The sequence below is a fragment of the Amblyomma maculatum genome, chromosome 7, assembly GCF_055883805.1.
Source record: "Amblyomma maculatum isolate TAMU_Amacu chromosome 7, ASM5588380v1, whole genome shotgun sequence".
Classification (NCBI taxonomy): Eukaryota; Metazoa; Arthropoda; class Arachnida; order Ixodida; family Ixodidae; genus Amblyomma; species Amblyomma maculatum.
In genome coordinates, this window is record NC_139350.1 from 7,712,006 (window position 1) to 7,724,804 (window position 12,799).

General features: G+C 47.5%; 1 protein-coding gene across 1 annotated transcript in view; it reads left to right on the forward strand.

The window, feature by feature from the left end:
- Window positions 1–12,799, forward strand: part of LOC146182677 (uncharacterized) — a 148,629-nt gene that overhangs the window by 41,642 nt on the left and 94,188 nt on the right. Inside the window, exon 3 of the mRNA XM_084608252.1 lies at window positions 2,293–2,373. Coding sequence (XP_084464378.1) covers window positions 2,293–2,373 — 81 coding nt within the window. The remainder of the gene's footprint in view (window positions 1–2,292; window positions 2,374–12,799) is intronic.

The following is a 12,799-nucleotide window of genomic DNA, read 5'->3' on the forward strand; positions in this document are numbered from 1 at the left end:
TCCTGTCTAGGTCATCAATCATTATTTGCAGTTCATCCCCCGAGTTATTTAGCAAGGCAATGTCGTCAGCAAATCGCAGATTACTGAGGTATTCTCCATCTACCCTTATACCTAACTGCTCCCATTCCAAGTCTCTGAATACTTCCTCTAAGCAAGCTGTGAATAGCATTGGGGGGATCGTGTCTCCCTGCCTAACACCTTTCTTTATGGGAATTTTGTTACTTTCTTTATGCAGAACTATGGTTGCTGTGCAGTCATTATATATATCTTCCAGCACTTTCACGTACGGCTCATCTACCCCCTGATTTCGCAATGCCTGCATCACCGCCGAAGTTCCATCCGAGTCAAATGCTTTTTCGTAATCAATGAATGCTATGTATAAGGGCTGCTTATATTCCGAGCATTTTTCTATCACCTGGTTGATGGTATGGATATGATCGATAGTAGAGTACCGTTTCCGAAAACCTGCTTGACCCTTTGCTTGATTGCTGTCTAAGGTTGTCCTGATTCTATTAGTTATTACCTTAGTAAATACCTTATACGTAACAGACAGTAAGCTGATTGGTCTGTAATTTTTAAGGTCCTTAGAGTCCCCTGTCTTATGAATGAGGATAATGTTTGCATTCTTCCATGGTTCCGGTACCATCGATGACACCAGGCACTGCGTATACAGGGTGGCCAGTTTTTCTAGCACATCCCTCCCGTCCTTTAACAAATCTGTAGTTATCTGATCCTCTCCAGCTGATTTCCCCCTTTTCATAGTTTCTAATGCTTTCTTGACCTCGTCCGTCCTCACTGATGGAACGTCTGTTTTTCCCTACCGCCAATCTCATTACGGTCCTGACTACTTTGGCTACTGTAGAGATCTGTGTAGAACTCCTCGGCTACTTTGATTATCTTGTACACGTTCGTGATGACGTTGCCCGCCTTGTCTCTTATCGCATATATCTGGTTTTTGCCTATGCCCAATTTCTTTTTTACCGCTTTAAAGCTTCCCCCGTTTTTTACAGCATGCTAAATTTTCTCCGTGTTATAGTACTTCCTTATATCGGCCACCTGGCGCTTATTAATCAGCTTTGATATCTCGGCCAATTCTATCTGGTCTGTTGGATTGGAAGCTTTCATACTCTGGCGTTTCTTAATCAAATCTTTCATCTCCTTAGACAGCTTACCGGTATCCTCTCTATCCTACCGCCTACTTCTACAGCGGACTTGCCCGTCTAAATACTCTTACACCGGGGTTCTTACATAACATTAAAGCACCAGAAATGGATCTATTGCAGATAAAGCTCATATTGCACGATGTGTGATGTGTGCGGAAAACTGGGAACATGAACCTTTCTCACATTATCCTACTTGGAAATGGGAACATTCTAGATTTTTTTTCCTACTTTCTCTTCTTTCCCTCTCGGTAGCTATTTTTCTTGGGGCAGGCATTTCTACTTTTTTTTTTTTTTGGTTTCCATCCTGCTCTTGAGTGCCTCGAAGGTGTCGAGCAGGGCAGCCGTCTTTGTCTCTCTCATCTCACTTCATCTGCAGCACAGCCATATGAACCACTCCATGAACAGGGTTTCTTTTCGACAAGGGCGACATTACGCCAGTATGTGCCCATCCTTGTGCTGCAATAATGCAGGGTGCGGCGTTGTGTCAGTGGAATTTTAATGCTGCACTGGATTTTTTGAACACCATCCAAGGAGTGTGCGCTCTCTTAATGTATTTGTTGTTTTGTCTATGGAAGGCAGTGTGAGGCATGTGTTGCACACGCAGTGCTGATGTGTGACCATGTGAGGCCTCCACAAGCACAGGGGTGCGATGGAACCCTGCCTCTTCCATACCGGCAAGGGAGCTTCGCAAAGCTTTTCCACTAAACAGCTTTCCCGCAGTGCTCCACAATAATGCCTACAAGTCTTCTTTCGAGGGTGTTCTTTTATACGCATAAACATGTTGCATATTCTTTTCCTTGACAGTGCCTGTGGATGCCTCTGTGAGTGCCGTTGTGTAGTACCTATAGTCATTTCTCATATTTCTTCCTCCGTGGCTTTACTTGTGAGGCTACAAAAGTTATTCCTTCAGCTGCAAACATCTTCAGCGAACACTGAAATATTTTATCATGTTAACTGATGTTTCCACCCAGTGTGCTTATTCATCGGGGCTAATTTACATCAGGAGGCAAATGGACATAAAGAATTAATTTTGGACACTATTTTGGGGGACAGGAGGTTTTCCAGGTTTTGGTTTTTCTAACAGCAGGCAATAATTTCACATTTTCTTCTTCACTGTGGACATTTGCAGCAATCATGGCAGTCCAGAAAGACTACTCCAGACTGGTTAAAGCCATGGCCTGGGATCTGGTTGGAAAGTGTCACATCCCAGGTCTCTTCTTTCGAGCTTTGCAGTCACTCTATCATTTAGAAATAATTTTTGGTAGCTTGCCCTTGCAGCTGCACTTAACTGAATGGTTGGCACATTACTGCGTGTTCCTCCTAGCTGCCTCTACCTTAGGTGGGCCACCTGCTTGTGTACCATCATTGGGAGTCCTCAAGTGACATTTGCAGTTAGGGGTGCATATGCTGCGACCTGTTTTTTCTACTTTTCTTGTGCAGTTGATGGGGGGAGAGAAGGAGCATCATTTTTGATTGCTCACATCCTCTAAGTTAGTGACGATAGATTAGAATGTTTTTCATTCTGAAGACGATTGATGGAATGGTAACTGTTCGTGCATATTTACTAGTTTTTCAGTGAAACCTCGTTATAATGAACAGTAAAAAAATCGGAAAATAGTTCGCTCTATCAATAATTCGTAATATAAAATTTCGTACAAAATACTTGCAAGAGCATCAAAATTCAATCGGAAAAGACACAGCAACTCGGAGGGTGCCTACTTGGGTCACGTCTATTTATTTACACGCAAAGAACTGTGTTATTGGGCCTGCTTTTTTGTATTGATCGCATTCCATATCACGCCCTGTTCCACCAATATTCAAACACTCAAAAAGGGAAAACCCACTGCTCTCGATAGCACTGCAGTGGCGGCGCAGTAAATCCAATGCAGCAAGCGCCTCTGAATGTTCTCATCGTCCTCACGGTCAGCCTGAGCTTCGTCAAACTTCCACTGCGATTTCGGCGTCCGTCAGTACAGCCGTGGTCGCCGCGACATCTTCGCCACCTACAAAGTCCTCTACAGTCATTGTTGCGGGCATGTCACCAACAAAACGCGAAAAATCGTTCCAGGCTCATCGAGCTCGCGTTGCTCTGCTTCTGCTTCGTCGGGATCGTCCCCATCATCACTTGATGCACGGGCCTCTGCTGGAACAAAACCTGCGTGCCGAAAGCAGTTGGCAATCGTTTCACCTTTCACGCTGTCCCATGCCGCTTTACAGTCGAACCCGGTTATATCGAACCTGGATATATCGAATTTTTGGTTATATTGAACTCACGGAATATCCCCTTGAAAATCCCATGTAAAAGTATAGGGAAGCCGCGTCATATATCGAACTCAATTTCGCCGATCGTTCGATATATCGAACTCCGCACCACGCACTGAAAAGTGTGCCTTCCCCAAAGACGATCGCATCACCCTTGGCCGTTTGCCGCGTGACGTTTTCAAGCCACGCGCAGAAGGAATGAGAGGGGACAGTTCTGGACAGCGCCGCGCCCATTCCCCAAAGGCGCGCGCATCTGCAGTTATCGTTTCCCGCGCGCCAACACATGACGTTTGCAAGCCATGTGCGTGGGTGTGCCCATTCTTTTGCCGAGCTCTCTCCTTCAGCACGCGCTACGCATGCGCCAAGCCAGCTCAGCCCGTTTTCAGACAGACGTGGAACGCTTTCTCCAGCGTGTGTTGCGAACCCTCTGCGCGCGGCGGCTGACGTGGCTATGGCACCTGCGGACGTTAAGAAGTGGCAGCTCTCTCTGTTCTTTTTTTCTTTTTTTTTTTTTTGCGAGAGTCAATCTTTCTTATCGTTGTGCTGTACGCGCGACGTAGCGTAAGATATGGCGGCTGCGGACCTTAAGAAGCGGCAGGCTTTTTTTTTTTTTTTTGGCGGGAGCCGTTTATCTTTGCATGTATGAATCAACGGAAGCACGCCGTCAGCTGCTGCGATCATGACGCCCGCCCCAAGCGCGGCGTGATAAATCGAACCAGGCTTGTGCAATCAAGCCATCACGGGCACTTTGCCAAGTTCGCTCCCCGCCACCGAAGGAGCTACAAAAAGATAAACGCGCCCCGACGTTATCGCTGCGCAACATCTTGCCACGCTGCCAAGAAATGAGCCGTGGATGCGACGACCGAAACGGAGTGACGCGCGCCATCGACATGCAAGCGAAAACGCTCGCGATTTTCTGCCGCAGCGACACAGAAACCTTGTTTTGAGCTGCCGCGGTTGCTCGAGCGGCCAGCGGGACGCAGTTCCAACAAGTTGGAAATTTTGCGCTCTGTCGCTGCCGCTCGTCGCTGAGATCGCTCAATCGCTTGCATGTAATCGAGCTGGCTTTTACGCATGTTTTTTTTTTTTTTTCAAATTCTCGGGTGCAAAAGTGGAGAGTAGGTTCATTATGCGAGTGGGTTGATTATGCGGCAAATACGGTATCGTTTTTTTCGCATCGTAAGTGCCCTCACAAGCCAATTTCTGTATATCGAATTATCAATATATCGAACTTTTTCGCGATCCCCTTCGAGTTCGATATATCTGGGTTCGACTGTAATGCTCCCAACAAGTCGATCTTCAAGTCCTGCTCCATAAGAAGCTTCACGAGAAGTGTCAATCAGTCTCCTCTTGTAAACTGCCATGAAGGCCCTGATTTTACCTTGAGCTTGGTCTTTAACGTCAGTGCTGCTCTTTTTTTCACAGTCACCGCCATCACAGCACTACGCACACCCACGCACCACACTCGACACGACAACTGACGCAGCTTCCGCCGAACGCTACGACGGCCACGCCGCTGCCAACATTAAAACCTAAAAACGCGAACGACTCAGAAACCAAAAAGGCAAAAGCAACATTCGATCGCGTCACTGCAGCCGCTGCTGAAGCGGCGCTGTCAGCGATTGTGAGATGTGAACGATTTCTCATGGCTTCCGAGATCACCTCTGCTCGCACAAACAGGCATGTGGTTGGGATTTCGGAGACCTTTGATTTCTTTGGCTGTCAACTCCCAGTGCCGTCGTGGCGTCTGTGGCGCTGTCAGCGCCTGCGAGGTAGTCCTGAACGTTTGCTGCGCCGCACAACGCAGATGTAGTGCAACGAAGCCTGCCTCCTGCTATTAAAGTGAGGTAGTGCTTGGCGTCGCGAAGTTCATAATATCTGTTTTATGCCGAACCTCGTTCACTGTGAGAAGTTAAAAATACATGTGTTTGATAAAAATATTTCGGAAGAGTTCGATATATTCAATAGTTTGTTATATACGAGTTCGTTATTGAGGTTTGAGTAGTAACTGTCTTGTTATGGTTCTCTGAAAGGCCTGTCACACTACCACGTCATGCCGTTGAAGCAGACATGACGACACCGATGGTTGGCCAATTCGTTGGCAGACCGTGTCTGTGGCAGACCAAGCTTTCATACTAGGTCGACAACAATCAACACGACCGAAATCAGAGATCCTGACCTACATTTCTGACTTATGTGTGAGCGCGAGCAGCCAAAATACTAGGACCGCCAAATACGTGCGGGATATGTCGAACGGCAGCATTTTCCAGTGTGCCGAGTAAACTGTAGATTTGCATTGCACGTCCAAGTCGCAACCAACGCGAGCTGCCATTCCGCATTTGCAAAGTGCACAGAAAAGTGCAAAATGAACTAGTTCGGTGCTAATGACGTGACTGTGCGAAGAAAGGAGGACTTGCAGAACGAACAACTGCCGTTCGGTCCTACCGTCGGGCCTTTGCAAACCGCCGAAGGTTTCACCAGCTACTGCACTGCGCGGCATGATTTAAAAATATCGGCACTTCACTCTCTGCAAGCTGGGCATTCTACAGCTAAGCGGTAAACTCCCATATTCTCTACTGCCTGCGAGATTTTCACACCAAAAAAAAAAAAGACAACATATCAGGTGAAACTGTAAGTCGACGCCTCGGGCACAAGTTTAGGCTTAGCTTTCGTCACGCAGTGGTTACCACAGATTGCTACAAAGCAGGCGGTTGCAAGTTCAGTCCCCCGTAAAACTCTTTATCTTTTTTTTTTTTATATACGAGCTCATATTTGCCCGCGATTTGCTTTTATTTTTCGAACACAGCTTATCTGAACCAGCAACCACTGCCGGGATATACTGGGCAGTATTCAGTCTCGGCCCATAATCACGAATGTCGAGTTGCTTGTTTTGTTACGAAACAGAATTGAAAATAAAGTGTCCCTTCCTATGCTACTATGAAATTATGAGATTAAAGCAAGTAAAAAAAAATAGGGAGAAAAAGAACAGTATAGTGGCACAAGAATAGAGTGGGAACAAGAGAGCAGAGTTGGTGGGACGTCTCATACACTGTATCGCTAGTGTGACATAGCAGTTGGGCGACCGTCGGCCGATGGTCGTCTTGCTAGCGATGCGATGCTGACACCGACGATCAGCCGACTGTTTCTGTTGGCACAATGCGACATAGATGCAGACATCTGGAAATCATTGGTCTTGGCAGACCGAATTGGCGTCGTGTCGTGCTAGTGTGACAGGCCCTTTAGAGGAGGCCTGCATTTCAGCATGGCGGATTTGAAGCATCATTTGTTTTTGAAAAAAAAAGTGGTTTAAATCCTGAGTGGAGCAACTTGTCTTTAGATGTTACTCGTCCTTTTTAGCTATATGGTAATGGCTATGAATATGAAGTTCTTATATTTTTGTGATTTTGTTTTTTTGGTAACTTCCACATACTGTCGAGTCCACTTATAACAACATTCAAGTGCCACGAAAATTCTATTGTTATAATTGATTATTGTTATAAACGGTTTGTACGAAAAAAGCATAACGCAAAGAGGGGTCACGGACGGCAAGCGACTTGGAAGCTCTGCCAAGGCATCGTTTTGATGGCCACGAAAGGGGCTTTTTAAAAAAATATGAGAATGTTGCCACGGCCACCTCTCAGCCCGAGAAATCACGAAGTAACGCTTGAGTGAAGAGAGAGACAAAAATTTTTTTAAAAGATGCCACCTGGCTGGAAGTCCACATTGTTAATGAGCAGGGCAAATTGCTTCACCTTTGTGGCCAGAATTGGCCGCGTGATAGGCAAGTTTTGGGCACAGGTGCCAAGAAATCGTAGAGGGCTTCCTCCACCTCCTTATAGGTACCTTGTTGAACGCGTTTGTGTCCACTGTAAAGTCAGGACTTTTCTTTGTTGAACTTCTCAGCGGAGCGGATGACCGTCGGTTGCGATAGTGCGTACCTCCTTACCAAGTCAGATGCTTTCTTTCCTTCTTTGTAGTCCTTCACAATATGGCACTTTGTCTTCAAATCGATAGTCGTGCGCTTTCTCTTCACCGGCAGCGTCATCCGATAATCAGCGGGCAGATCAGCCATCTTCCATTTCAGTGGCGATTCAAACGAGACGGAGAAACCACGTGGCCAGGAATGCCTTAGGACGCAGTCAACTTGCACAATCAACCAAATCGGTTGGCAGAACTGTGCAGAATGAGAGGCGAGCGAGCCGATCAGCGCTGTCGCGCGTTGGCGAAGTTCATGCATGTTTCGGAGGGTGGCACGGCATAGAGCTATGGGCGCTGCCCTTTTGTATTCATGCTTTAGCAGCAGTGCAAAAGGAACAGAGACAAGTGGAAGGAGGTACACAACGACGGCGCTGAACTTACAACTGCCTTTATTAGGAAAAACACAGATCAATACCGTATACACGCGTGTAATGGCCGCACGCATGTAATGGCCGCACCCCGAACTTTAGAAAGCAAATTGGGAAAAAAAATCTTTTAAAAAATTTCCCGAGTAAAAGCCGCACCATGAGTTTCAGGAAGTTGGGCAGTGCCGTCTACTGTGCGGTGCAAGAAATACGGAACGTTTTGTGGTTACTGCCGCCAGGTGGGGCCCAAAAATCAAGTGAAAGCCAAAATGAAGCGTAAGGTTAGAAGTAGAATTGCCAATAAGATTTAAGAACAAAATATTTGAGGAAAAAAAAAGTCGGGCATGAGGGCAGCGGCCAGCACCTCCGTTACAAAGGGGGCGCTCCTAGCCGCAGCGATGCCCGCCCTTTACAAAGGGTGAGGCCAGCAAATCCAATCCAATCCAAGTCTGTTCGCTCCTCCGTTTTACAGCCATTTCCTCGATCGCCCGAAGCATATCACGTGCGATCTCGCAATAGGAACGCATCGCTGCCCTGATTTGTTCTGCGCTCATGAGCTGAAGATTTTCTTTTTCCTCGATGGGAAAATATGTTAGTTATACCGCTCACTTTCAGCTGAAAGTGATTCACTACGCGAAAGAAGGAAAAAGAGAGGCTGGACGAAAGTTCGGCGTTGACGAAAAATGTGTATGGCGATGGTGCTCCCAAGAAGATGCCCTCAGGAAAACAAGTCCCGATGAGTTCGGAGGAGGAGGAGGACGACAATGAGGAATGATGTTTTGGACACGGGACGAGCCTGAAATCCCGACGAGTTTAGCGGAGGAGGACGAGGAGTTTTTTGACAATAATAAAGGCAGGTACCACCGCAAATAATTTTTTTCGCTGACTTTTTTCTCACGTAATCGCCGCACCCCCTGATTTTCACCCCAATCTCAGAAAAAAAAGTGCGGCCATTACACGCATGTATATGGTATATACTCTACTCAATCAGCGCCCATGCACAATGTCAAAAAACATGCGTCAAACCCAGACGTACTTATCAGGACAAAATCAATTTCAAATCGACATGCGTGTGCAATGAGCTTTTAACCTTTGTGAAGTAGGCTCATTTCTCTGGCTGATAAAGACACGGATGGTGTGCTGACACACCCGTCTGTTTTTCTGATGATATGGAAAGCCTCAGCCAGCTCTTTTGTGCGCCGGTCATTATGCGCAAACAACGCTTCTGTATCTACAAAAAATGGAACACATTTACATGAAAAGCAATGTTTGGCTAGGTTTGTGGCTTGTTTGTCTAATGCATTACAATGCTCCATGAGCCTAACATTGATACATCTGCCAGTTTGGCCGATGTACGTTCGGCCACATGAGAGCGGTATTTGGTACACAACACCCTTTTGACACAGAACGTACCTACTCAAATGATAATTATTACACTTATGTCCTTTGCGTCCTTCACTCTTCCTTTGAACGGCAGCCCCCAATTTTTCTAGTTTGTTAGGGGCTGAGAATAACACATCCACTCCGTGCTTAGCTCCCACTTTCTTTAACCTGTGTGATAAGGCATGCACATATGGCATAACCGCCACCTTCTTGCGTTCTCTAGGAACCTTTTGCAGCTCAGAACCGCGTTCTGAATATTTTAACATTCGGATAACTTTGTCTGCACAAGATACTAGAACGGCAAAAGCTAAACCTCGAAGGACTGGCTAAGAAAGTTAAAGATGCTGAGGCCTCTGTTCTGGAAATTTTCTTTTCAGCTAAAACACATAAGCCCAATATTCCGTTCAGAGCTATTGTTTCGGAGCACTACACCTGGCAGTTCGTTGTGTCTTCATACCTTTCAAAACATTTGTCGTCATTACAAGTAGCCGACCCCTTCCAGGTACCTAATCCGGAAGCAGTGACAAGATTTCTAATGGACAACAAATCTGTTCCTCACACCGGGTTTAGTGTGGACGTAGTTGATTTGTATTATTCGCTTCCACATAGCCAACTGATGCGGTATGTGCGACAATGTATTACGGAACACAGTGACGAATGCTTGTTTCAGAATAACTGTGGAATTTTAACGCAATCATTCTTGGAATTGCTGTCTTTTTATCTCGATAATACCTATGTTATGTGGGATGGTAAGATTTTTATGCAGAAATCGAGGGGGTGCATAGGCGCTAAAGTAGCCCCTATCCTAAGCAACATTTTCCTAAGCCAGGTTGACAAGAAAATAGAGATTGATCTAGATGGAACTGTATCCCGCATTTTCCGCTATGTGGACGATTTCCTTGTGGTTGGAGGGTCCCTGGAACCTGAGGATGTGACACGAGTTCTTGAAGAGTTCGCAAGAAATGGGTCGGGACCGAAATTCACGCACGAAATTCCTCAGGGAGGTGTTCTTCAGTTTCTTGATTTAAAATTGACGTTTCAGCCGGACCATATCTGTTGGCAGTATTCTCCCAGAAGTGACAAGCCCTTGCTGAATTATAAATCCTTTCACTCTAAGCTTGTGAAAACCGCTATAGTTTATAGTTGTTTAAGGATGGCAGTTCAAAAGTCTTGCCCTCATCAAATGAGCACTAGTGTCGCCACTCAGATTAAGAGATGTAAGGATGCGGGATACCCTGACGCCGTTCTAGTATCTTGTGCAGACAAAGTTATCCGAATGTTAAAATACAGTCGAGCTCACTTATAACGGCCCCACTTAAGACGAACTTTCGCTTATAACGAACGAGACCGGAGCGACCGCCAAAATATACATTACTTCAATGGCACAAGATTGCACGTATAACGAACGTCTATGAGCGCTGCCGATCTGTTACAGCGAACGGACGGCGTAAACCCGGCGCCCCGATACGAGATAACGATGGGCTCCCATCCCTTTTGGTCTGTTTTCGCAATCCTCCTCGCAAGCGAGCTACCCTTTGCTCGCCGACGCGCGCTGCCTACGAGTGTCGGCGCGTGGTGTGGCCTCCAAGGCCACGCTGCCGCCCCTCCTCGCAACTCCGCTCCCTTCTCCTCTCGCCATTCCCTCGTCTTCGCCTGTCTCCACGGCGCCGGCCGCCGGCATAGTCTTCGAAGTTTCCTCGTTTCCTGGCTGTTCCATTGAGCGGCCGTGCCAGGGGCGCGGGGCACCAGGAGGCAGGCCTCTCCATACGCTAGCGGTTGTACTGTTTGCACGGGCAAACTGAATGCGCAGCGGCGCGCGCGCGCCGCTGCATTCAGTATCGCGGTGACGGTTCGTGGCCTCCGAGATTTGCGGAGGTAATTTCGGAGGCCATGGGCGGTTGAAAGCAACTACGGTAGGAGCCAACAGGTGGCAGCACTGACGCTCAGGGATGCCTCTCATTGGTCTCCCTGCTGCATACCATGCCCCGCTGTGTGTCCGTTTCGTTCCATTCCTTAGGCACTTCCTCGCTTGCCTCGCGTGATTGTCGCACGTGCGCACGTGCTCCGTCAGTTGCGGCGCTTTGTTGTCATTTTCGTGTGTGTGGTGTGAGCGCTTCGTCTGTCGGGCCTGAGTCGTGTAATTCGGGATGGCGGACGGGAATTGCCTGCCTCCAGCGGTCACGAAACGAAAAGCGCTGGACATGGCAACGAAGTGAGCAATTGTGACTGAACTGTCTCAAGGTGCTAAAAATTGCGAGCTGGTGAAGAAGTACGTGTCGAAATGAACCATCTCGACAGTTCTAAAGAGTAAGGAAAAGATCGCCAGCTCCGACGCCAACACAGCGGACAGAAAGCGCCTGCGGAAGGCCACCTATGCGGACGTAGAGGATGCGCTGCTGAAGTGGTTCGTCGACGCACGGGCTTGCAACATTCCGATAAGTGGACCAATGATGCTGGGCGAAGCCAAAGACTTCGCATTCCTACTAGATTTTCCCGACTTCTGCCCAGGCAATGGCTGGCTACATCGGTTCAAAGTGCGGCATGGGATTGTTTTTAAATCGATTGTCGGGGAGGCGCGTTCGGTAAGTGACTAGGACGTTGCCAATTGGCTTGCAACAAACCGAGCCATTATTGCAAGCTACGCGGAGCAGGATGTGTATAACGCAGATGAAACTGCATTATTTTATCAGATGCTTCCAGACAAGACGCACTCCATGAAAGGGGAGTCATGCGCTGGCGGTAAACACAGTAAAGTGCGCGTTTCAGTTCTTCTGTGCACTAATTTCATTGCATTCAGCCCTTGAGATGGTGAAGGCGGCCTGGGCGGAGGTGACGACCGCTTGCGTGCGAAACTGTTTCCGCAAGGCCGGCTTCGTCGACGCAGTACCAGACGTCGGGCCTGATGCCTCCGATGATGATGATTTCGGCAGCGATTTGTGGCAGCGCGTCGTCGACTCCGACATGGGAGGCCCTGGCATTGGTTGGCAGGATTTTATTTCTGCGGATGAAGACGTGAATATTGTGGAACCGTGCACGGACGAAGGCATCATTTCTGAAGTGCGGGCCGAGAGTGACGCGGAAGAATCAGATGAAGATGAAACGTCTGAGCCAGCACCCGTAAGCACATCTGTAGCAATGGGCTATATAGAGGGCCTCAGACAACTTTTCTATGCCAAGGGACTCGGCGAAGAGCACGCAAGTGTTTTAAATAAGCTGGAGACCGCCCTCATCGCATCTGCACTGCAGAAACAGACGAGCATCACAGACTTTTTTGCTAAGAAATAAATTTCGTGTTTTGACCGCCAACTTGTTTTTTTTTCTCTTTTTTAGTTTGTGGTCCAGTTACTACGAACTTCGGGATATAACGAACGGACGCCGCGTGACGCTCAGGTTCGTTATAAGCGGGCTTGACTGTATTCAGAATGCGGTTCTGCGGTGGCGGTTATGCCATATATGCATGCCTTATCACACAGGTTAAAGAAAGTGGGAGCTAAGCACGGAGTGGATGTGTTATTCTCAGCCCCTAACAAACTAGAAAAATTGGGGGCTGCCGTTCAAAGGAAGAGTGAAGGACGCAAAGAACATAAGTGTAATATTAATCATTTGAGTAGGTACGTTCCGTGTCAAAAGGGTGTTGTGTATCAAATA